The following is a 23,896-nucleotide window of genomic DNA, read 5'->3' on the forward strand; positions in this document are numbered from 1 at the left end:
TGAGTGGACCATTTGGGCATTTCTTGAAGATCAGTTCTCTTTCAGTTACATCTAGTAAAAAGCAGCACAATTTACAATCAGTACTAGACTAAGTCCTGTTACAGATTTTTTACTCTGCAGGAAATCCCATTCAGCTATGTCCCCCCGGAAGAAAATGAGACCAAGTATCACATCTGTTGCAGTAGAACTCTAAAGGGTTGGACTATAAATAACATTTAAAAGGGATTTTCTTGTGCCTGTTATGGATGGCAAAATAAAACCTTTAAAAATATGGATGCATTTGCATTTCAGTTCTGAAGCAGGGTTTTTTTATGTCTCCTTGTCTTGAATACTAATGCTACACCAGCACTGTAAACTTCCTTGTCTTTATTATTGTGTGCTGTCTGCCATTTCTGCTTGTCGTGAGGTCGGTCTACCATAGAGGTGCCAGGGATTATTTTATGAAGCTGAGATTTGCACTGGTAGGAGAAAGCCCCATCTTTCAGGATAAACTGAAAGCATGTTAATCTACTGTGTTTTGACAGGCATGGCATCACTAACTGAGAAGCAGTCCATGCTCACAACATGTTTGTATTGAGGCTTATCTTAGCAGTTTCCTGTAAATACTTCTTTCTTTAGTTTTCAAAGTCCTGGGACCTTTCAAGAAGGAGTTCATGGACCTGAAGTTACAAATTTTGATGACACAGAACAAACCCAGGGCTTCTTGAAAGAATTTATTTGGAAATGCAGTCATTCTAGAATGAGTTAACTAGCTTGATGGATGAGGGGAGAACAGTGGATGTTGCTTACCTTTACTTTAGTACAGCTTTTGACACTGTCTCCTATAACATCCTCATGGACAAGCTAACGAAGTATAAGTTAGATAAGTGAACCCAGCCAGGCCCAGAGGGTTGCGATCAGTGGCACAATGTCCAGCTGGAGTCAAGTCCCTAGTGGTGTACCCCAGGGGCCGATAGTGGGGCCAGTACTGTTTAACATCTTCATTAAAGACCAGGATGCTGGGATGGAGTGTACCCTTAGCAAGTTTGCAAACAACAGAAAGCTGGGAGGAGTGGCTGATACACTGGAGGGTTGTGCAGGCATTCAGAAGGACCCGGACACAGTGGAGAATTGGGAGGAGAGGAATCTTGTGACGTTCAACAAGGGGAAACACAAAGTTCTGCTTCTGGGGAGGAATAAAGCTAGGCATCAGCACACACTGGGGACTGACTGGCTGGAAAGCAACTCTACAGAGAAGGACCCTGGGGTCCTGGTGGACAACAAGCTGACCATGAGGCAGCAGTGCACTGTCACAGCAAAGAAGACCAACAACATCGTGGGCTGCATGAGGGTGAGTGTTGTCAGCAGGCTGATGGAGGTCCCTCTCTGCTCAGCCCTGATGAGACCATGGCTGGAGTGCTGTGTCCAGTTCTGGGCTCTTCAGTATAAGGAAGATATAGTTTTCTGTATCTTCCACCTGAACAGGGCCACAAAGATAATTAAGGGAGCAGAGCATCTTTTGTATGAGGAGAGGCTGAGAGAGTTGGGACTTACAGCCTGGAGAGAAGAAAGCTCAGGGAGATCTTATCTATGTGCATAAATACCTTATGGGTGGTAACGAAGAAGAAGGAACCAGACTCTTCTCAGCAGTGCTCAGTGAGAGGACAAGAGGCAACAGGCACAGATTAAAAATGTGAAATTCTATCTGAACACAAGAAAATACTTGTTTACTGTCAGAATGGTCACACACTGGCACAGCTTGCCTGGAGAGGTTGTGTAGTCTCCGTTGGTGGGGACAGATATACAGAACCCAACTGAACATGGTCCTGTGCAACCTGCACTAGCTGACCCTACTTGCGCAGGGGGTTGGACCAGATGATCTCAAGTGGTCACTTCCAGCCTGAACGATTCTGTGGTTCTGTGAGGGTTAGCCTGACCTGAGAGCCAGACACTTGTTACCATGAAAATAGGGAGGCACAAATGAAGCAGCTTCCAGTGTTGCTTGCAGTAGCTGAGCTCTAAACAGTGTTTCCCCTGGATGGGTTCCTTTGCTTCTCTTCCACCCTTTTCACCTGCATCCCAAGTATGTCTTATACTGGAAGGTGTGCTCTTTGGCATCATCTCCCAAGCAAAGCTGAGACTGGGAGTAACTTGGTACCAAAACCAGCCTGTTTGACCCTTTGCACCTCTCACCATCTGGTGGACACTGTGCCATAGTTCCTCAGAAAGCCTCAGAGGTACTGCTTTGCAGAGCCCTGCAGCGTGGTATGAGTGAGGGGATGCACAAAAAATTAGCATGGGAAAACCTTTCATTTAGTTTGGCATGGAACTCTTCCTACCTCTTTGGGCAACTTTTGCTCTTACATGAAGTGACTCTTCAAACTGGGTATACACAATTTAGGTGCTTCCAGTAATTACTTATTGTTGAATACACACAGCAGAGAGATAGGGTTAACATGCTACAAGGCTAAGAATTCACATGCTTACCACCCTGATGAGTCTTTGCTGGCCAGGCATTACTCAAGTGGAGGAGGGCTGGTCTTTGTTGCTCCCTAAAAGAGGCTCAGCCTCGATGTTGCTAGTTGTTGTCTTCCAATTCTTCACTTTTTTTAAATTGAGATTTTATACCTCGTGCAAGTGTTTCTCCTCCTGAAGCCTTGCTATGCTGACTACTCCATCCTGACAATAACTTCACTGTTTGTGTTTTTACTTTTCTTTTTTGCATGGCCTTCACTTGTGTGCTTTTCCACACCTAAATAACAAACTTCTTAGTAAAGCTGAGTCATTAGCACACAACTGGGCTGCACCAGTATAGGTCCTGGATGACAGACAGCTGAACCATGAGCTGAGGGTTACAGGCAAGGGAGGGCACTGATTTTAGAAGCAGCACTTTGTACAGGGAAGAAGATGCAGGTATACTTTGTTGGGTGGAGATGTATTTCCAAATAGAGTATCTTTTGTGGAGATGGAGTGAGTTGTAATTATAGGTGGAATTTTGCTGAGAGTAAATGTTTTTACAGTACCTCCCTCCTGCATTCAAATCTTGTTGCCTTAGATAATGTTCTCCGATATGTGGTTGCTGAGTACTGGAATGGCTACAAAACTTTATGGTATTCTTCATGGCCACAGGAAAGCACAACTGCTGCCCTCCCAAGCCAATGGAGGGAACTGATGTTGCCAGTGCAGCAATGCTTGTTCACTGTTGTACATGGGCAAAAGGGATGCTTGGAAGCTGCTCTTCTGGGCTATAGGCTCTAGTCAGACTTTTTATTTCTAGTGTGTTGTGATGGGAAAACAAGCCTCTTGAGTAGGTCCTGGGGTGAGGAGGCGGGGTGATAGTGCAATAAGCAGTGGTCAAAAATGGGAAACAAATCTTAAAAAGAAAGGTTCAAATGCCTTGACTCAGTGAGCAAAAACTTGCTCATCACAGAGTTTAATTTGATTTGGTACGTTTAGTAAATGCCTTGGATAACATGCTGAATAACAGTGTTTTCAGGGCTGTTTGAAGCCTAGTGGAAATAAGACACTAATTGTGTCAGCTTGGTCAGTCAGGTTGATTTGGAGTGGCAAGAATGGAAACGTGCTCCAGCCATGCACCTTACATGATGCTCTAAGAGAACCAGGTCAGTCAGTGTCTTGAATAACACAAACACAACTCCAAGTTCATTTATTGGATTAAATGCGTATCATGGTAAAATTATGAAGTAAAGCATCAGTCAAAATCTCACTGGTGTTTCTGTCAATACCATGACTATCTTTGCTGAGATGCACTCATAAGTTACATAATTAATAATAAATCATAAGTCATACACTGATCAATGATCCAGGTAGCAAGGAAACTGTGCAGATATTAACCAGGAAACAGGTATAATTAGGTTAAATTAAGCAGATTGGAGTTCTGGAGGTTTTAGATTGCATATCAATAAGAGGTAGCAAGAAGCATGTTGCTCATAGTTTTCTTAGCATTTTTGCTGATTGGAACTCTCAGCAACCTTAACCTACAAAGTTTAGAAAAATGAGGGAAAAAAGCAAGGTGGTTAGAAGTCAGCAATTAAATGTTAAAGGCTGGACCATTTTCCCCCGCTACCTCATTTTTTCATGAAGCTGCAAAGGCAGGAGAGAATGAATGTAATGTGAGTATATACACACGGTGAGAAGACAGGGGAAGATAAGGGGCATTTTGAGATTATTCTGGACTTGTATTAAATTTGATAATTTCCAACAGTCTTTAAATTTGAAATAAACATAAGGAAACTGCATTGTAATGCAAATGCAGGTTTCCCAGTGAGGAAAAGAGAGCCTATAGAATTCTACAGGTTTTTTTTGTTTGTTTCAGGGATTTTTTTCCTTTCTGGGACATTCAAGAGGATGAACTGCATTTCCCTTGAAGTCAGCACTTGGCATGGGGCTAGATGATGGCCTGTGTGCAGAGGGCTTTTATGGCTCCACCTTACTCTCGAACAGCAAAGCCAGAAGAGCAGGTGTGATGCAAGGAAGCAAAATTCTGCACTCTGTTTTCTGTGGAGGGCTTTCTCATTAAGGCAATGGAAAGGAGCAGTAGAGGGATGATCTTTGAGGCACAGGGTGGTCTCTGGCTGCTGCCTTACTAGCGGGGGGTGGGGGGTGGGGGGAAAAAGGACATATATTTCAGTACATGTGGCTACATGGCTTAACGTTGAGCTTTTAACGCTGCAGTTCACATTTTTCCATTGAACAGTGAACCTTGGGTGCTGTCTGGGAGCAAGTAATAACTCATTCTAGGGAGAGCAGAACCTGCCAAAAAAGAGGATACTCTTGGATTTGTTGTGTCTGATGAAGAAGTGGAAAGGGTGGTCAACCTTAAATTTCAGAACATGGGGAAAATATGGACTTGTTAGTCCTGTAATTACAGTAGCAGCAGCTGCCTCAGTGCCTTTCTCATCAACTGCAACAAATGACTTGTGAATAACTCTGGAGATCAGCAAATCACCCTTCTCAGCCATTCCACTGAAATCAGCATTGCTGCTGAAGGCAGTGTGCATTCCCATGCTGCGCAGATTATCACCTATGTCGTATCTCTCCTCCACTGTGAACTTGGGTAGGTACAGATCCACGGCAGTTTCGGTCATCTTCTTGGAATCAGTCCATTCAGACAGCTTCTCATATGTCAGCTCTCTTTCCAGCTATCATTTAAGAAAGAGAAGTTGTTTGCAAGGAGAAAACAATTAATTAGCTATGAATTAATCAATTGTATGGCAATTTAATGAATTAAACACTTTTAAAATGGCAAATTTAACATTCAGCTGAAAACATGAGGTATAAATTGCTTTTACTGATGATCAGAGGCAGGGTGTACAACAAACATTTGAGACTTAATGCTGCAAAGTTTTGAGTACCACCCCTGCCAAATTCAATGCAAAAGAAAGATAAGGCACTCAACACCTGCAGCTGCCATCCCCTGAGGTAGTTCTTTCCTCTCTTTTAATTCAGTCTTGATGTGAAGGTAATTGCCAGGAGATTGTCAGCTGTGCAACTGACACGGTTTGGTCCAGTGCCATAGAAACAGGTGTTAATATTGCACATATTCCCTTGGCAATTTTAAAACAAATTGCTTCCAGCAAAATCTTTCACTGCCACTCTGTGTCCTGGGAACTATGTCACCAGGGTTCAGCTCAGACTAAATGGAGAAGAGCAATGAATGATGTTCTTGACACAATAGACGCCAAGAATTTAACAGTCTTGCAACTGTAGTAACTACAGTGCCAGATCTCATTATTGCAACAAATGCAGTCTCACCAAAATCCTAGTTTTTCAGACAGCAAACAAATAGGGGGGAGCAGGGGTGTGGGGAGCAAACAAAATGAGAACAAGAAGGTGAATAAACTTCCAGGCCATGGAGAAGAGGTGTCTGTTATCTCAGGAAGAGGCTGTGACTACTTGTGCAGTACTGTCCCTCCTGAATGTGCAATGAAGGGAGATTTAACCCTTACAGATCATGTAGTATTGGGTGTCAGTCATGGGGCTGTTGAAGACCTAAGTATCTGATTATGCACAGTGTTGACTGTCTTCAGTTCTTAGCAAATGAAGAGCACTCAACGTGGAGGAACTTTCTTGGGATTAGATAAGTATTAAAGGAAATTAATTCAGCTAGTGGAGGAGATCAAACAGCATATCCTCCAAGGGGGAGATATGGTTGCCAGCCTGTCCCTTTTTTTTAATGACTGGGTGGTGATACAAAATAGATGTAGCATACTTTTTTACCTGTTCAAGACCTGTAGTGCTGTCTTTGATGTCATCGGGAAGGAGGATGAACATACTGAGTTCGTGGTTCATATATGGCAACTCAATCATTTTGAAATTCATTGTTTCCATGATAAGAACTGGAAATGTCTGTCTCATGTACATCATCTTCACAGGCTTGGTCTTGTTCTGTAAAGTATTTGTTTATAAGTAAGAAATCATTCCTTGAAAGGCAGGATGATGATGACTCAGTGCAGTGAAGGGAGAGGAAACTTTTGTAAACAGCTTTTACAACAGTGATCTGTCATTCATTTTCCAAAGCTTTTCTTGACTGGACAATATTGTTTATCTTGGTGTTTGTCCCAGAGCATTTTGTTGGGGGTTGAACAGACTGATTTTTCTCTTCTCCCCAAAACATGCACAGCAGCACCCAGAGGAGGGAGGAAGAGAGTTAGAAATGTCTGCAAGGAATGAGGGGATGGAGCAGGTATGGGACGTGGCCTTACAACACTACAGCAGAGAAGCGGCTATGGTTTAAAAGGACAAGTGTTGTGCAGTTTTTCTGTGGTCTCTTCTCTCTGGCAATAAAAAGTGACTAGCTGATTGCTCTTTATGTCATAACCCTTAACAGAAGATAACACTAATGGCTGAGCAAAGGGGGTCATGAAGAGGGGAGTTCCTGGCAAGCAGTCACCTTTGCAGGAGCATGGAACCTCTCTTAACATCTACGTCCCTTCATTCAGGGAAGCAGCCAATGTATACATGCTAATCAGAAGGCAGAAGCTACAGTTGGTGGAAATTGCACAGAGCTCTTGTCTTTTGATGTGAGTTCATTGACACCTCTTATGGATACATGCCCTTAACATTTCTTCTAGTCTCACCCAACCACGCACCCCCTCAGGGTACCCTGTTGCAGCTGTATTTGAGCAGGTATGTTTGCGCCCAGCTAGGCTGGGCAGCACAGAGGCCCAGGTACCGTACTCACCCATGACATGGCATATAGTTCCTGTGCATGAAGCTTGGACTCTCAAAATCATGCTTTTAATATCTGCCCTTTTAGCACTGTTTTACAAAAATGTCCTAAGTGACTCTAGTGCTTTCAGAAATGGTAGCTGTTATCTAGAGCACATTAACATTTACATGAGCAGCATCTTAGTGTTGCAGTGAGCTGAGCAGTGACACATTTTGCTGTAACCAGCTATTCACAGAGAGTCTAGTTACCACAGGGATACCGAAAAGACTTATGAAATGGAAAGATTTCAGCAGTAGCTGTTGTCACCAGACTGTTTATGGTAAGAAGGGTACTGGAGAAGCTTACCTTGCTCAGTCGGAAGGGTTGCAGTTCTGTATTTTCTGCCCGAAATTTCGTTTCCCATTCCGCCTTGAAGTAAATGGCATTTACCAGGACCAGTTTGGTGGTGCTTCCCACATCTTGTGGACTCAGCAAATTCTTGATTTTGCCTTTGGAAATCAGAAGAGTCAGGTGTCATTCCAGTGTAGCACAGTGAGGATGTTTTGATTGTTTTTTTCTCAGTTCAACTCCTTAGTGAAGAAGTCCATGCCTCCATGCCCTACTGACTAAATTACTCCCCTGATACAAATCGCTTAGTTTGTTTACAGTTTCCAAAGCCGTTTTCTGCCCAGTTCTCCTCCTGGCTGACAGGGATTGACTCCTTCCCCCAAAAAAGTCACAGCTTTATGGCGAGCAGCTGGAAGCAGAAAGCCATCTATTGCCTCACCAGCTGGTTATGCCAGGTAAAAGGAGGCCAGCACCTCTGGCCAGCGCAGTATGGTACAGCTAGGTAGGGTCCCCTCCCCGCCTTGGAGCACACTGGTCAGCAGAGGGGTTTCTCCCCTCCGTCTGCTCTGCCTGTGGTGCATGGGTGCAGCACCAGGGCAGCAGTTGTGCTTGAGGAGCAGCTGATGCAGAGCACAGCAGAGTCAATGGGAGTCTCCCCAGGGAGCAAACTGAGGTCTGGGTCAGGTATTTGAAGCTCCTTAAGTGCTGCTTTTTCTCTGTCCTCCCACTGCATCTCTGCTCACGGTCCGTGTCAGAAGGCATGACCTGGCTGCTGCAGTAGCACGCGGGGAAGCAAGGGCGCCTGCCCAAAGGAAATGGCAGGCTGACAATAGGAGAGGAAAGACTTTGGGGTTGAGCTCAGCTTACCCTCAGTTTGTTTTTCAACCCAAGTGTTGATTTCCTTTCTGGATTGTTCCGATGCTGTCTTAAAGTTAACCTTGTGTGGCTCTGCTTTGTAGTAGTTCTTACTGAGCTGTATGTATGTCTGAAAAAAAAGAAAAGGAAAAAAAACCCAAACCCAAAAACAACAAAAAAGGAAGTTTTATACCATAGAGGATAGCTTCTTGGGCCTAGAGGACTGCGGCATCTTGCCTGTTACTCTCTGTTGGACTGTGAGCTAACAGTTAAGAAATAACAAAAGAACAGAAAGTTCCCTTCTTTTGTTCCCACTTTTATTTGGAGAAGCGAGGAAGGCTGTGCACATTCCATGGATGTGCTTATTTGAATGTCTCATTTACAATTGTAGATTTTGGGATTTCCAATAATAAAGCCATGTTGCATAAAAAGGAGTCCCTGCACTTCGGTCAAAGGGTAATGCATCTTTAAATGCTGTGAGCAGACCGAATGGTATTCTCCAGTTATCACTGGAATCCAGGGCTCTTATTTGCAGTATTCAGGGTCAGCTTCAAACCTGTTCTACTGATGGCAAGTAATTAAAATGAGAACTGTTTTTTGCCCCTTTTCTTACTCGTCTCTGAGTTTTAACTTACAAGAAGTAATGGGAAGGTTTTTTCCACATAAATGCGGTTGGCATTTCTCAGCGAGTAGGTGGTTCTGGGTTTGTTGATGGCAGTCGTGACCTCTTTGAAGCTAGCATGGATATCTTCAGCTTGCTTGTACTCAGGATCCTGGGAAAGAGAAACCATACATTCAGCAATTGCATTTTTGGATGAAGTTTTCAAAACATGCTATGATGTGATGTATGTTGGAGAAGGATTTGGTTTCCTCTCTCTTACTTTTTATTTTTCCAAGTTTACCACCACTGCGATTTGCAGGGCTCTGTTTATGACTGGATTAACTGATTTGCCATATAGCAAACCTTCCAGACTATCCCAGTGACTTGTCCTTCCATGCTACTCAGAGTCTGAGTGAGTGAAAGGAACTGAACTTGAACCTGTTGTGAAGTATGTTGGGGTTTGTACTTTAAAGAGGAGTGCAGACAAGGAATACTGGACTCCTAAAGCTGTATCTGGACATTTTGATGCTGGCAATTCTTTATCTTGGGATTTCAGTTCTAAGAGATACCATTTTTCTTCTCTTTGGTCTCCCCCGAGAAGGTCTGGCCACAGAAGACGAGCCTTCAGCTACTGCCGCTTCAGTGAAATGAAGAACCTGCAAGCAGAGTTTCCACAGGTATGAAATAGGCATAAAGGAACTGCTGTGACTTAAAGCCAAACGGGGATCAAATGGTTGTCTTGGTTTGCTCCTTATGAAACTCACTGTGCTATCATCTGCTGCTTAGGTGACTAATCAAAGGGATGCTGCAGCTGTAGTATATGTAAACCCCGTAGAGTAACAACGAGCAGCACTGTCCCCCTCCCAGAGCATCGACGCAGTGCTCCTGCCTGCACACTGCAAGGCTGAACCCCTTTCCGCAGCTGTTGCTTTCAGCAATAGCAATGTGTTTGGCAAACCCAAACGGTTCTCCCCACAATAATGGTCCAAAGGCATCTGAACGGGCATGCGGTGACACAGAGGAGAGTGCTGGGTAGTGCTGAGCACCACAGCTCCCTTTGAGCCAGCAATGTGCCCGTGTGGCATTAGGAAGTATTGGGTTGGGGGATGTGGAGATACTAAAGCCCTTCCTTTTTTCCTGCTGGATTGTCAGGCAGTTGTTTAGGAAAGCATAAATCAAGATAGAAAGAGGCATCCTGGCCAGGGGAGAGAGGGAGGGTGCTGGGATCTGCAAGCCTCCTGCCAATTAGTTAGGAGCTACTGACATCAGCTGTTTGCTTCTCAAAGGGAATATCTCATCTGTAACAGAATCATAGAATCACAGGATAAATTAGAAGGTGTAGAATAGTTTAGAAGAAGTCAGGTTCAGAGAACCTCTGTGCTCAGCGTGCGATACCCACAGAACACTTTCTCTTAGTGGAGAAGTGGGGAACCTGCAATGAAATGAATAAAATTTACCATTCACTTGTTACGTTCTGTGGTCTCCCATGGTTCCTTGTCATTGTGGTGGCAAGTTTTTCTAACACTAAATTTTGCAGCCAATACAAGAGCCAGGTATTGTATGGGGTGTGTGCTTCGTAGAGCAACCTACCTCTGCCATCTCTCTTGCTGTATTGCCTTTTGCACCCAGGTACATCAGAGCCAGAGCAGATGATATGCTCCAAGGGGAAAAGAAAATGTTTTTGCCCTTGTTGGTCTCATTCAGCTTGTTGAAAAGATCAATTGTAAACTTGCCAACTGATGTTGAGACCAGTTCCATTGCTACAACCTGGAAAGAGGCAAGAGACAGAATTGTACTATTTGAATTATTAAAATTATTTATGCAGTGCATATTAGGGAGAAATGTTACATGTGCAATAAAATGTATTGGCACCCACTAAAACTGATAGCCTAGTTGTATGTTTTATCTTCCACACAGATGTTGTTTGCCACCTGTTAGGAGCAGCAATTTCTTTTAGGTTTTTTTTCTTAACCAGATAATATTTTCCTATAATTGTACATATGTCCTCTTTTATACAGCTGTAGTTTTCTTTGTGTTTCTTTCTGCCTTTGGTTTTCAAAAATATGCAGATTTGTAAGCTGCCTATTTTTCTTCCTTTTTGTCCTTAACTAATGATTTATCAAAGTAATGCTCCCAGGGGAATTTAAATGCAGTTTTAGTACGTAGGTTCACAACTCGCCCGAGTTTCCCACTACTTCATTTTGGATCTGTATAGAATTGAGAGCTGATACTGAGAAGAATTTAAGCATAATTCTTAGGCTCGTGTGCTTTTCCTGGCCAGCCACCTATTCTGAGTAGTATGAATAGCAAAGCTATTATTTGCTTTTAGATTGATGGAGTTTTATTCATTATGTGTGCCTACCACCCCTTCTGTATGTTCCAGCAATTTTGTTTTCCCCAGAAACTAGATTCCTTGAGGTTATGAGAATTCCAGACTTGAAGATATCTGCCTCATATTGTTTTCCAGTCAAGAGACCAGAAATGTTATTGTTGTTGTTGTTGTTGTTTATATTTATGGAATGGAGCAATGGGGCAATCTCTGAAGTCTACAGGTATTTATCAAGTGTTCCGTTGCCAAATACTACAGTTCTTTTGACAGTCAGTGTGCTGTCAGTACCAAATCTGTACCACAGAGTGATTTTCTTTCCTTGGAGAACACAACCAAGAGAGCATCAAGATGTAGATTGCTCTGTTTTCCGCTAATGAATACTCCTCTGAGTCCCTGGCCTGATAACATGAAGTGCTGTGCCTTTGCCGAATGAAAATGGCCTTTTCTTCACCTGAAGTATGGGACTCCTTTATCAAACTGAAGATTTTAATTTATAAGACAGTTGCTGCCCTAAGAAAACCATCCTTCTTGTGATCAATTCTGCCTGGAATTAGCAATTTTCATTAGCCTCACAGATTTATTTTCTCTAAGGGTTGACATCTAGAAAAACAAGAGGCAAGAATAATGCACTATAACACTGGTATATTATAATTTACCTATACAGTCATGCAAACTACAAATCACTTTTTAAAAGCTTCAGAAAAGTTACTTACATTGGTTTAAATATTTACCTCTGATCCTGTGAGAGAGAAGACTTAGGTCTTGTCCTCAGTCAGGTTCTGCGTTTGTGTGTTAAGCAATGAATAAATTTAGAAATATATTACTGCTTGCACCTCCCTTTCCTTCTCCCATACGTCCAGGCTGTTGCCGCCTACTCAGAGCTCCTTTCTACCACACCCCCAAAAGATCTTATGTAATTTTGTCCTCTTTGCTGACCTTATCACTTTTCAGTTTTAGCCATTTCAAAATGGCACAATGGATTTAAAATCTCAGCTCTATTGTTACACCACAATAGTCTACTGACAGGACAGCAGAACAGTTTACCCATTCCAATGGTCTTCTGGTGTTGTGGAGACAACTGGTCTGTTGTTTAAAATAAATGACTGGTAAAAAGGTTACACAACTAGAATGCTTGGGTTTGGTTTCTGGATATAAGCAGATATTGTAGGCCTGATTCTTCTCTCCAGCTTTGTGCAGCTGTGACTCCTGGGTTTCAAATGTGGTACATTAACGTAAAACGTCAAGCTTAGTGATTGAATTAGACACTGGGTGTCCAGCTTCAGACTGAAGATCATTAAGAGCATAGAGAGAAGCAAAGCCATGAAGGACTATTCAGGGTAAGGAGTGGATACCCCACTGGTTGTGTTGGTGTAGAAATCTCATTGCAGCCACAGCTGGGAATCATTTGAGAGAAACACTGCAAAACACAGAGTTAGTGCACAGTACTTGCATGTACTGAAGGAGGGCAAGGACTGAAACAACCCCACTTGGAGGGCTCAAGTAAGGATGGAGTGAAAAAATACAATGGGGGCAAACATGGCACAGTAGTTGTCACTCTGCAGTCCCAGAAGGCAGCCGAGCTGCTGTTGGGTGGTGGAAGAAGGAGAAGGTGGTGGCAACAACTGTAAGACCCTGGGGGACAGGGGAAGGGGAGTGGAGGAAGGGAAGGAAACTGTACTGTGTGCTAAGCATTTTGCTGCAAGGCTGATTACAGGAACAGAGTGGGTCGAGTCTTCTAAAAAGTGGCAGAAATCAATGTTGTGCAAGGCAATGAAGAAATGCCAGAAATTAAACAAGTATTGGGTTCAGTACGATAAGTAAATCCTCAACAAATCAGGGTAGGAGAAAGGTCAGCTGAATGGTTAGGTGGTGGGAAAGCCTAAGCCAGGAGACTCCAAGTCCCAAAGAAGTACGCTGAGAGCTAGCTCCCTTTGCTAGTCAAGATGCAAGGATGCCAGGCAGGATGAGAAAGGGAGGTGGCAAGGCAGAATGGCTGTTGATGAGAGAAAATCACACATGTTAATTGAAAGGGACATCCAGAGGTCAACCTCCTGCTTGGAACAGGGCCGTCAGTAGACAAGGTCAGCCGCAGCCCTTCTGAGGATAGAGATTCCCCAACCTTTCTGGGCAACATTCTCCAGCGCTGTGCTGCTTGCCCTGGGAAAAGGTTGTTTCCTAATGTGCAACTCACCCTTCAAGCGTTGTGGCCATTGCCACTTGGTAATGATCTGGTACTGCCAAGAGGACATTCACTCTGTCACCTCTGCAAGCATGCTTAAAATAGTTGAAGGAGAGAGAAAAGATGACTCACATTTCCATTGATTTTAAAGGCCTGTGAGTGAATTTGGGTGCATGTTGTCATGGTTTTGTTCCTCCTTGGCCTCCCAGGTGTGGCTTCCCTGTCTTTATTCCTGAGGCAGATCAGGAATCGCTTAAGAGGCTTGGCCACGGGACGTGAAGCCCTTGCATTAGGTGAAGCAGGGCATGGCCGAATTGCACCTGAACACAGAGGGATCCTGTGTCGTGTTTCACAGCGGAGACAGACAGAAGGCAGTGCTGTTGAGGTCATATGGGGATAGAATAAAGCACTTGTGTATTGGGTTTGTGTGCCAGGGTTTTGATAGTGGGGGGGCTTACAGAAGTGGCTTCTGTGAGAAGCTGCTGGAAGCTTCCCCTGTGTCTGACAGAGCCAATACCAGCCGGCTCTAAGAAGGACCCACCACTGGCCAAGGCCAAGCCCATCAGTGATAGTGGTAGCACCACTGTGATAACATATTTAAGAAGGAAAAAAAGTTGCAGGACACACAGAAATGGCAGCTGGAGAGAGGAGTGAGAACATGTGAGAGAAACAGCCCTGCAGACCCCCAGGTCAGTGCAGAAGGAGGGGAGGAGGTGCTCCAGGTGCTGGAGCAAAGATTTCCCTGCAGCCCGTGGGGAAGACCATGGTGAGGCAGGCTGTCCCCCTGCAGCCCAGGGAGGTCCACGGAGGAGCAGATCTCCACCTGCAACCCGGGGAGGACCCTACGCCGGAGCAGGGGGATGCCCGAAGGAGGCTGTGACCCCGTGGGAAGCCCGTGCTGGAGCAGGCTCCTGGCTGGACCTGTGGCCCCGTGGAGAGAGGAGCCCACGCTGGAGCAGGTTTTCTGGCAGGACTTGTGACCCCGTGGGGGACCCACGCTGGAGCAGGCTGTGCCTGAAGGACTACAGCCCAGGGGAGGGACCCACACTGGAGCAGTTCGTGAAGAACTGCAGCCCGTGGGAAGGACCCACATTGGAGAAGATTGTGGAGAACTGTCTCCTGTGGGAGGGACCCCACACTGGAGCAGGGGAAGAGTGGGTTGACTCGTGCCCCCAAAGACGATGAAGCGGCAGAGACAACATGTGATGAACTGACCGTAACCCCCATTCCCCATCCCCCTGCGCCACTAGGGGGGTAGGTAGAGAATCCGGGAGTGAAGTTGTGCCCGGGAAGAAGGGAGGGGTGGAGGGAAGGTGTTTTGAGATTTGGTTTTATTTCTCATTACCCTACTCTGGTTGATTTGTAATAAATTGAGTTAATTTCCCCCAAGTTAAGCCTGTTTTGCCCGTGACGGTACTTGGTGAGTAATCTCTCCTGTCCTTATCTCGACCCATGAGCCCTTTGTTGTATTTTCTCTCCCCTGTCCAGTTGAGGGGGGAGAGTGATAGAACGGCTTTAGTGGGCACCTGGCATCCAGCCAGAGTCAACCCACCACAACTTACTTCACAACACTTTTCCTATGCTCCTTCCCATTTGGGAAGCAGAGCCAGAAGGGACCCTGGAAGCAGCTGGCCACATGGAAGAAAACAGAAAGGACTCAGTGACAGTCATCAGTCTTCTCTCTGTCAGGAAAAGGGAGTCCTGCCATTCCAAGAAAAGATGTTTCTAGTAAGATGCTTTTTGTGTGTGCAAGTCCTGTAAAAGACCCGGTCCTTTGCTCTCTGTTGTGAATTCAGAGAGTTAGGAGCATCCCCTGCAAACATGCATGACTGATTAGGACATTCTCCTCCATAGGAGAAAAGAGCTGTGACAGGAATAAATGTGTACTGGGAGATTTGCATGTAATCATAACTTAGGGAGTTAGTATTACAGGCTTGATTCTCCAATTTGATCTTGTCTCAAACCAGTGAAATAAGTGGCAAAGCAAAATGAGGGTAAAGTAGTGCACTGCTGGGCTGGCAACAGTGCTGAATGCATGAAAGGTTACAAAAGAGACAGTTTCAAGGCACATGTGTTTTATTTTCCTCCAATTCTATAGTGTTGTTCAATATTTTCCAATTGCTGTGGGACAGAAATTAGGAAGTATGTGTTAGCCCCTCTGCGTGCAAGAAAGAAGCACCAGTATTGGGAACACAGAGGATTTTGCACGTTTATTTCATTACCAGCTGTGCCAGGCTGCAAAGTTGGCATAAAACTGACAAGCATGTGGGTGAGGTAGCTCTCCTGGGATGACCAGCTTAGTGACCTGAAACCAATGGAGATTCAGCAGCATTCTGCGGGAAGGAGTTTTTCCTGTTTCTTTTCTTCTTATGTACCAAAGCAAGTACCAAACCTACTGTTTTAGATCAACTTAGTCTGTTCTGCATCGTGGCAGTTCTGGTTCAGAAAGCACTGAAAAGATGCATCAATGTTGTACTGTGCACAGTCTGGTGCTTATAGTGTAGTGCTGCCATTTTGGGGTTCTTTGACCAGGAAAATGACCAGAGGTGTGAATTTGAGGTTATTTTTAATATGTCCTCTCTTCTACCATTGAGAGATTTATCAACAGTACAGGAAAATTAAGAAGTGCACAGACTATTGAGATGCTCTTCGTGGTGCATATTTTGTTCATTATTGTTGTTGCAAGAGCCTGTTTAGCAATGGTTGAGTTTCTAGGGGGAAGAGAACCTTCCCAAGAAGAGGATACTCTTGGTCTTGTTGTGCCTGATAAAGAAGAGGAAAGGGTGATCTGCCACAAAAATAACAGTAGCACCAAGACTTCGTGATGTCAGTGCTGCTGAACTGGCAGCTGCTGCCTCTGTGCCTTCTTCATTGACTTCCAGATAACATTTGTGAAAAACTTGTGACAAAAACAGATCACCATTCTCTGACATTCCTGTGAAATCGGCTTGACCTTTAGTGAAGGCATCTTGTATCCCCATCGTGCTCAAAGTAGATCTGAGGTCGTATTTCTCTTCTAAAGTGAACCTGGGCAGATAAACCTCCATTTTCATTTTCTCCATTAGTTCTGGGCTGGTCCATGCAGACAGGTTTTCAAAAGTCAATTCTCTTTCTAGCTGCAGTTAGTAAAAAGAGAATCAGAAAATTACAGAGCATTCAAAAACCTGTGCCCTAAGGGCTATTCTCTTTTCTTAAATGAAGAACTTTTCAAACTGTTGTAAGAACACAAGAAAAACAGTAGTGAAAGATCAATTTGGAGATCTTTTTGACTAAAGGAGTGTGTTGCTCTATGGTAGGTCAATGCAGTATTTGAACTGTTCTCAGTAATTGTCAGGGAATATAGCTGGGTTAAATACTTGTAGAACAAAAACATCAGTGTCAAGTAACAATAGTCTGGTTGATTCGCTGTTCATATTTCTGTCCTCCCTACATTTTAGAATTTACTGAAAAGAGCTTTTTTTCTACAGAACACCCACTAACGTAAATGAGAATTTAATAAAAGTTTATTATCCAAAGGCAGGATCAGTCTTTTTACAGAAGGTGGCAGTATCCATATGTATTAGCTCTGCACATCCTGGAAAGTAATGGAGGCTGCCCAATTTGTGGTTTGGGTTTTTTTGGAATGAAATCGTATCTGTCTGAATCGGTATAGACAGTGGATCTCAACAGGGCAGGCTATCTGTCCTCATTTTTGTTCAGCTGGAAGAAGAGCCAGTCTGGTAGGGTTTGGGTTACCTGTTTCCAGGACTAATTAACATTAGGAACCACAGAAGTGCCAGCTGCCAAAAGTAAGAAATCTATTCGGAGCTCCAAAAGCTTCAAGTTCACAGTGCTAGACCAAGTTGGGGATTTGCTTTAACCTGAGCCTGACCAGTACCCTCCTTCCTAGAAATACGACTGCCGCCTGGTCTTTTACCTTGCACATGCATAAAGTAAGTAAATAATGACACTCTTGTTTTTTCAGATGATTTGTGTTCTCAGTTGCTTTACCTTTTGTAGGCCAGTGATGTCACTTGGTAGCAGGATAAACATGCTGAGATCATTATTGACGTATGGAAGCTCAAGAACATCAGTCTGGACTGATTCTACGTAGGTACAGTTAAGTTTATCACTCAGGTACATCATGGGCACTGGTTTAGTTGTATGCTGCAACAAATCAAATTAAATGTTTGCCATTTGTACTCTGAACAGTAGAGGAATGAGTTAAAGTAGCACAGTGGAAGTTTATTGTATTTACTGAACAAGCTGCCCCATGTGTCTGAGACATCCTTATGGCTTGAAGTGGTATGACACAGGATCTGCAGAGGACCCCTGGTCTTCTGGAAAGGCACTTGGAGGCTAGGCAGGCTATCCAAGGTGTCTCAGATGACACCCATTATAGGAAGCTGTATTCCACTCTGATTTGTCATATGGTTAACAATGAAAATTTAAAGAACTAACCCACACAGTTTTGTTCACCTCCTTGTTTTCTCTGCCTTCAGAGAATGGAAGCTTGTTTCAAGTCAGCTTCTGACAATTTGACTCATGGCTCAGGTGCTAGTATGTGTGTGCAGTCTTTGTGCTGAAGAAAATATACTGTATGCTTTAAATCAGATAATTTTCATGCCGCATGGATTTAAAGATTGACAGGAATTTCTCTCCCCCATCTTTTTCAGTTTTTTCCACCCGCAGTGTAGGATATAAGGCAGGATACTCCCATACCATGTTTATTCTGAAAGGCCTTTGCCTGGTAGCTTCAGCTTCAAACTTTGTTGCCCACTTTCCTTTGAAGTAGAGCGCATTTATCAGGACTAGCCTGGTGAATGAATCTACGGATCCAGGAGGCAGCAGATTTTGGATTTTACCTAGACAAAACAGAAGGACATTTACACATTTGTGCAGTTTTACTGTTTTGGTGTAAGTGTTGGCGCCGTTTCTGTGGATATAAGCCAGGGAAATTGTAAATGCTGATACAGCATGCGTCTATCTTGAGATTATTCACAAATAGGTGGTTACTGGGGTAATCTTGATTTACAAAGAAAAGTAAGCCACATTCCTCCCGTGTTCAGATGGAGGACGCTAATTTTAATAAGGGCTTGTCAGTAGATGACTGCTTTAGGAAAACTGATCTGATTTATCTTTCTGAGGTGAATTGTTTACCTGCCTTGGGCCCCTTGGGTACGGAGACTTTGTTCAATGCCGAAATGGCTTCTTTTTGAATTGGGAGAGGGGAGGCTGGACCTTACCTTCAGTCTGGTGCTCGACCTTGGAATTGATCTCTTTTCTGATTTCATCTGCTGCTCCCACAAAGTCAACTGATTGTGGCTCTGCATTGTAATATTTCTTGGCTAATTTTAAGTATTCCTGCAGTGCAAGAAAGACACCTGTCTTATGTTTGCTGCCTGCTGCCAATATGAATGGTAATAAATAACTACAGCCAAATAGGGAGAAAACATGATAAAAATTACATAGACTACAAGCACAGCATTTTTTCAAAGGAACAAAGTATTTTTTTAGTGGAAATACTCAATTTAAATGTTCTCACCTAACTACATCTGCAAATCACTCTGAAATTACATACACATCCCATAAAACTAAAATTTTAGTGTCCAAAGTCTCAGGAAAAGTCTCATAGAAAACATTTATGTGAAGGATAACAACATGATTTGCAGATGTAGTGAAAATATTTTAAAGTATATGGTTTATGGTATGTTGTCATAGATAGATCATAAAGGTTAAATGGCACTGCATAATCTGAATAAGTTGTCTACCTACCTTACTGAAAGGCAATGATTTTTCTCCATATAACTGGTTGACACTTTTAAGCAGGTAATTTTTAGTGGGTTGGTTGAGTTCAAAGTTGAGTGCTTTAAACCCACTATGGATATTATCCGATTTGCCAATTTCTGTCTTGGAGAAAAGGAAAAAAAGACATTATTCATCTGTTGTGTAAAATAGTTCAAAATTTCTAATTTTTTCCTTCATGCAGCTCCAAGTATTTCTATTCAGGTGATCTGCTACCTGTATTGCAACACAAGAGGTGTTCTAAACTGGACAGTTATTAAAAGAATCAGTTGAAAGTATTAGAAGTTGCAGATGTGGTATAGACACTGTGTCTCAGAATGCAAGCGTTAAGAGCCTGAACTATGTAAAACATTTAAGGATTTGTAAGTGCAGGTTGTGAAACTAAGTATATCCGCCGAATGAGAGAGAGTGTAATTGTTAAACAATGCATGAAGATTTGGCTGTGTGACTCCTTTAATTTATGAAAGTCAAGTGTGTTACATGGAAAGTTTGTCCCTAAATTTCTTAATCTGCTTTTAATGTTAATATTTTGTGATTTATTTGTGTGTGTGTGTGTTCCAGTAATTGCAGTAAATTCTTTATATTGAGGTAACAGGATTAAATGAATGTGGGCTCAAACTCTCAAATGAGCTCAAGGAAGTTAAGCTGTGAATTAGTAAACTAAAAATCTGGACCTGTGCTGTATTCATCTTGTCATTACATCAGAGGCATGAACAGACACTTATATTTCTGAACCATTAGAACGGTCCCTTTGCCCTACCCACAGTGCTCTGTAATTCTCACAGTTTGGACAAGCATTACTCATGAGGAACAATCCCTCTCCTGTTCATGCAGTGCAAATGGGTTGTTGACATAGCCCCTAAAATAAATCTTCCCACTATGGGATTTGGCTGTGGGATGTAGTTCGAAGTTCCCATTCATCAGAACTCATGGCCGCTGCGGCTTTGTGGGCTGACTGCAGGGAAATGGCTCACTCCCACAAAGAATAAGCATGACAGGAATGAGCAGGGAGAAGAGCTTGACACCACCATGGTTGAATAGTCAATGAGGAAAAACAGCCTTTACTGACTCAGAGGGATTACATTTGCTTTTCCGTACTTTTCTGCTATGTTAAATTACCTATACTTTGGTACAGGATGCCTGCCAGTATGTCAAAGAAATATCTCAGGAATATAATGATTCCCATTTCTCTAAGACCTATTGCAACCAGCTGGTCTGCCTTGGGAAATTCCAACATGTCAGTTAGTTTTTTTACCTATTCAACTGAAATGGAGACTAATTTCTGAAACATGTCAAGCATAGGTAGCCTGGAAAAGTTAATGTTCTGGGTTTTGTTTTCTTGATGCTGCATTCAAAGGTGTGGAAGGGCAGCTCTGTTCTTGTGATTAGCTCTCTGAGGTAGGAACCATGCCTGTTCAAAGAACATGTTTGCGCTAAATAGCTAGCTATTGAACAGTAATAAGTTGAGAAAGAAATTTCTTCTCAAAGCTAAAGGAAAAAGACCAAGAGATCTATTGAGAGAACATGGTAACATTAAATTTTAAATTTTGCAAATTTGAGGTTAGTTTTCGCAATTCTGCCTAAAAAGGGGAAGCATGTAATAAGTGTTGCATTAGGTGAAGGTATCACAGGATGCTGTACCAATTAATTGTGTACACCACCTCTGAGGAAAGCAAACATAAGCAAATGCAAATGTGGAAGGAAAATACAAGCAAGAGAAGATGTGACCCTGCCCATAGCTTGATCCCTAGACTTGGTGAGATACCTTCTGGAACCAAGCACATCGATTTGATAGATGTTCTTCTGTTCTGGAGTAGACTTGCATTTTTATGGTTGTGGTGACGTTTCTGGCTCCCTCAGTTTTATTAAAGTGAAGTACCTGTAGTGGAAAAAACAATGATAAATGCAGTGATAGAAAATTTGCTGTTTCAGTAAAATCTTTCAGTGATGTCATGGGACTGGTGACGAAGAGAGTCAAACTCGGATTTTGTGTGTCTATTCCTGACTGAATATGAAATCTTTGGTTAGGTCTTGAGGCCCATCTGTACAAAACAGCTTGTGCACACTAAGCTGAGGGCCGCAGGGCAAAACTCTCACATACCTGGCCTTTCTAGAGGAATCTTCCTGCTTTGAGTTATGCCCTGGGCTGACCAGTTAATACCTAGGAAGAGCCAATTATCTCCAGGTGGAGGCTACCAAAGCAGAAGTCTAAACAGAGCACTGCTCTGTGTCAGAAAGCATGAAAATGGTGCGGGCAGTTCCATGCCTTAAATCACTTGCTCTGGGCATGTGCACCTTACCCAGGCTACAGAGGAGTGCGTCCAGCCTTGGAACATTTTTCAGAAGAGCTACGCCTTTTTTTGTTTTCCCTTCTTCCTAACAGAAGATCACTCCTTTCTTTGTTAGCCTACTGGCCCTCTTTTGTCCTGTGAATGAGGAATTAGGTCACTGCCTTAGTAGGTGGGATGACTTCTGCCTTAGCAGATGCAGACCCAAAAGCCTGACCTCCTGCGACAAGAGCTAGGTAGCTGTGCATTGGGGCTGTTCTCACTGCCGCCTGCTGAAGCTATGAACTTTGCACAAATACAACTTAGGGATTTCAGTAAGTGATTCTGCCTGTAAAATACATACCCCAAAGAGAGGGTTGTAGTCTCACCATGTTTCTTCTCTGATCTTGTGGATGTAGATTTTTGTTTAGCAAAGTGCGAGGCTTATAATAACTGTAGAGGAGAGTGTTTTTTGTGGGGGGTCGTTTCCAAAGAGATGAGACGTGAGATGGGAATTGTCTGTGGCAGAGTAGAAGGAGAATCCAGGTCTCCCACTCCCTGGTGAGTGCTCAACTTACTGAGCTTTGTGATAAAGATCCCTTATTTCTGCTGCTGAGATTTAAAAGGAGACAATGTCACCAGTGCCACTTCTCTTGTTTGTTGGGGGCCTGTTTCCAGACGTTAGGGTAGACTATTTCTCTGACCTGCGCAAGTGGAGAACTGGTCTATTCACTGCAGTGCCCATCAGAGTGAAACAGGAACTGCCATATCTGTGTGTAGAGTTTTGATGAGAGTAATTTTCCTACTTATGGCTTTCCTCTGTTCCATCACAGTAAATCTCCTGCATAGAGGATGATATTTCAAGAGATCAGTCCTTTCAGACAGCTACCTTCTGAAGCCCGGACTCACCTTTTCCATCTGATCTGCAGTGTTACCTCTGGCTCCCAAATAAACAGTAGCCAGGGCAGATGAAATGCTCAAAGGGGAGAACAAAATATTCTTGTCGCCATCTTCCTGACACTCATGTTTGAAAAAGTCAAGAGCAAAGCTTGTGTTGGCTCTATTCAAAGCTTCCATTGTTCTGAACCTGCACAGAAAGGGAGAAAAGATGCTATTAGCGAACTACTAATTATGACTGCTCTGTGTCTGCAAGTTTGTCTTCAGTTTTGAAGTTTCTTTCGTGATTTAAAGGCTTTCTAAAAGTATTTATTTATATGAAGAACAAGGAGGATTAACTATTATAAAATCATAAAAGGTTTAGTGTGTCCTGTTTCACTGATGACACTAGCTATCATTTAGGTTAGGCAAACCTTGCTTTGTATTAGTTCACCAGGACATTTATTTCACTGTCCTTTACAGCATCTTGGAATGACAGTGGATAAGGTTACTCACCAGTGCCTGGGCTAGAGGATACTGAGAGACTGCCTCTTATGACAACTTTTATACTTCAATTTGTGCAAGAGCCTTTTGATGTTCATAACTGTAGTGAACAAATACTCTGGTAACAGTAACAGTCAAACTATTCCTTTAGGACAGGGCAAAATACTCCTTCAATGCTTGGGCAAGCACTGCCCCAACTATTGCATGCTAAGCATCCTGTATTTCCTGTTTGACTTTCAAAAATGTCCTGAAACTTTGTCTTACAGCACTAACCCAGATCCTAGCTTCCCAGTTCTCCTGCAGGACAAGGTGTCCATATTCAGTAGACCACAAGTGCTGCTATTTGTCATTTGCCTTGCAGGTTTAGCTGAAAGCTCTAGGCAGGGACTAAGAGCTATTCTGGTTGGTATAGGATGGCCTTAGAATAAAGACAGTTTGTGTCCTTAGTAGCTTGCAAACCAGGACCTGACCCGATGTTCATAAGAACTAAAGAGCACAAGAACAAATTAGCTGACTTAAGCAAACACAGTGGTTCTTACTCTGCTATGATATATATGCTACCCACGAGCCCTAGAAATTACAGAACTCTGTACAATAAATTGCTCTTCCTGTATATTTTTAAGACTTCTACCTTCTAGACCATGCCTGTGCCATCTTAGTAAATTACTTTTCCAAGCATTCGTTGTTTCCCATTCAGATCCCTGCTTCCTTTTTTCTATGCGTTTGTCAACAAAGCAATATCATCCAAGAGTATATGAAATAAATAATCTCTAGAAATCATTACAGTACCTTGTTCTGTGCAGGGAGGAACACTGCTGCTCTGGGTGTCTCCAAGGTTTCTGCAGCTGACATAAAGGGTAGGGTGAATTTATAGTGTGTCTGGCTAGTTCTGCAGAGGTTCTTATGACTCATGACTGTGCAATTTATTATGCTCTGAAGGCCACATCCCTGTGGAAGAACTGAATCATCTCAGAGTAGGATGTGAAGTGATGGTGAGAATAAT

At 43.1% G+C, this 23,896-nt stretch overlaps 2 protein-coding genes across 2 annotated transcripts; both read right to left on the reverse strand.

The window, feature by feature from the left end:
* Positions 1–3,650: 3,650 nt before the first annotated feature.
* LOC104835349 (heterochromatin-associated protein MENT-like) lies at positions 3,651–12,085 on the reverse strand. The gene is made up of 8 exons (XM_010573295.1): positions 12,015–12,085; positions 10,545–10,721; positions 9,524–9,610; positions 8,989–9,126; positions 8,366–8,483; positions 7,517–7,659; positions 6,220–6,387; positions 3,651–5,141 (listed from the first exon to the last, which is right to left on the reverse strand). Exons 2-8 carry the CDS (start codon positions 10,710–10,712, stop codon positions 4,737–4,739), a joined length of 1,227 nt encoding a protein of 408 aa, XP_010571597.1. The 5' UTR covers positions 10,713–10,721; positions 12,015–12,085; the 3' UTR covers positions 3,651–4,736.
* Positions 12,086–16,173: 4,088 nt separating this feature from the next.
* LOC104835352 (serpin B10-like) lies at positions 16,174–23,781 on the reverse strand. Its single transcript, XM_010573301.1, has 8 exons — positions 23,683–23,781; positions 22,423–22,600; positions 21,012–21,125; positions 19,217–19,351; positions 18,688–18,805; positions 18,164–18,306; positions 17,453–17,608; positions 16,174–16,578 (listed from the first exon to the last, which is right to left on the reverse strand). The coding sequence occupies exons 2-8, from the start codon at positions 22,588–22,590 to the stop codon at positions 16,174–16,176; spliced, it is 1,239 nt and encodes a 412-aa protein (XP_010571603.1). The 5' UTR covers positions 22,591–22,600; positions 23,683–23,781.
* Between the last annotated feature and the right edge of the window lie 115 nt (positions 23,782–23,896).

Source organism: Haliaeetus leucocephalus, unplaced genomic scaffold, assembly GCF_000737465.1.
Source record: "Haliaeetus leucocephalus isolate CR32 unplaced genomic scaffold, Haliaeetus_leucocephalus-4.0 Scaffold373, whole genome shotgun sequence".
Taxonomy (NCBI): domain Eukaryota; kingdom Metazoa; phylum Chordata; class Aves; order Accipitriformes; family Accipitridae; genus Haliaeetus; species Haliaeetus leucocephalus.

Excerpts from the sequence above, each read along its gene's own strand:
- LOC104835349 (XM_010573295.1), bottom strand. The coding sequence starts at position 10,712 with ATGGAACTGGTCTCAACATCAGTTGGCAAGTTTACAATTGATCTTTTC. Across the intron at positions 9,127-9,523 it reads GACCAAAGAGAAGAAAAATG|GATCCTGAGTACAAGCAAGC; the intron begins GTATCTCTTAGA and ends TCTCTTTCCCAG. Across the intron at positions 7,660-8,365 it reads GGTTGAAAAACAAACTGAGG|GCAAAATCAAGAATTTGCTG; the intron begins GTAAGCTGAGCT and ends TGATTTCCAAAG.
- LOC104835352 (XM_010573301.1), bottom strand. The coding sequence starts at position 22,590 with ATGGAAGCTTTGAATAGAGCCAACACAAGCTTTGCTCTTGACTTTTTC. Across the intron at positions 21,126-22,422 it reads CTGCAGATCAGATGGAAAAG|GTACTTCACTTTAATAAAAC; the intron begins GTGAGTCCGGGC and ends TTTCCACTACAG. Across the intron at positions 17,609-18,163 it reads GGCCTTTCAGAATAAACATG|CATACAACTAAACCAGTGCC; the intron begins GTATGGGAGTAT and ends GATTTGTTGCAG.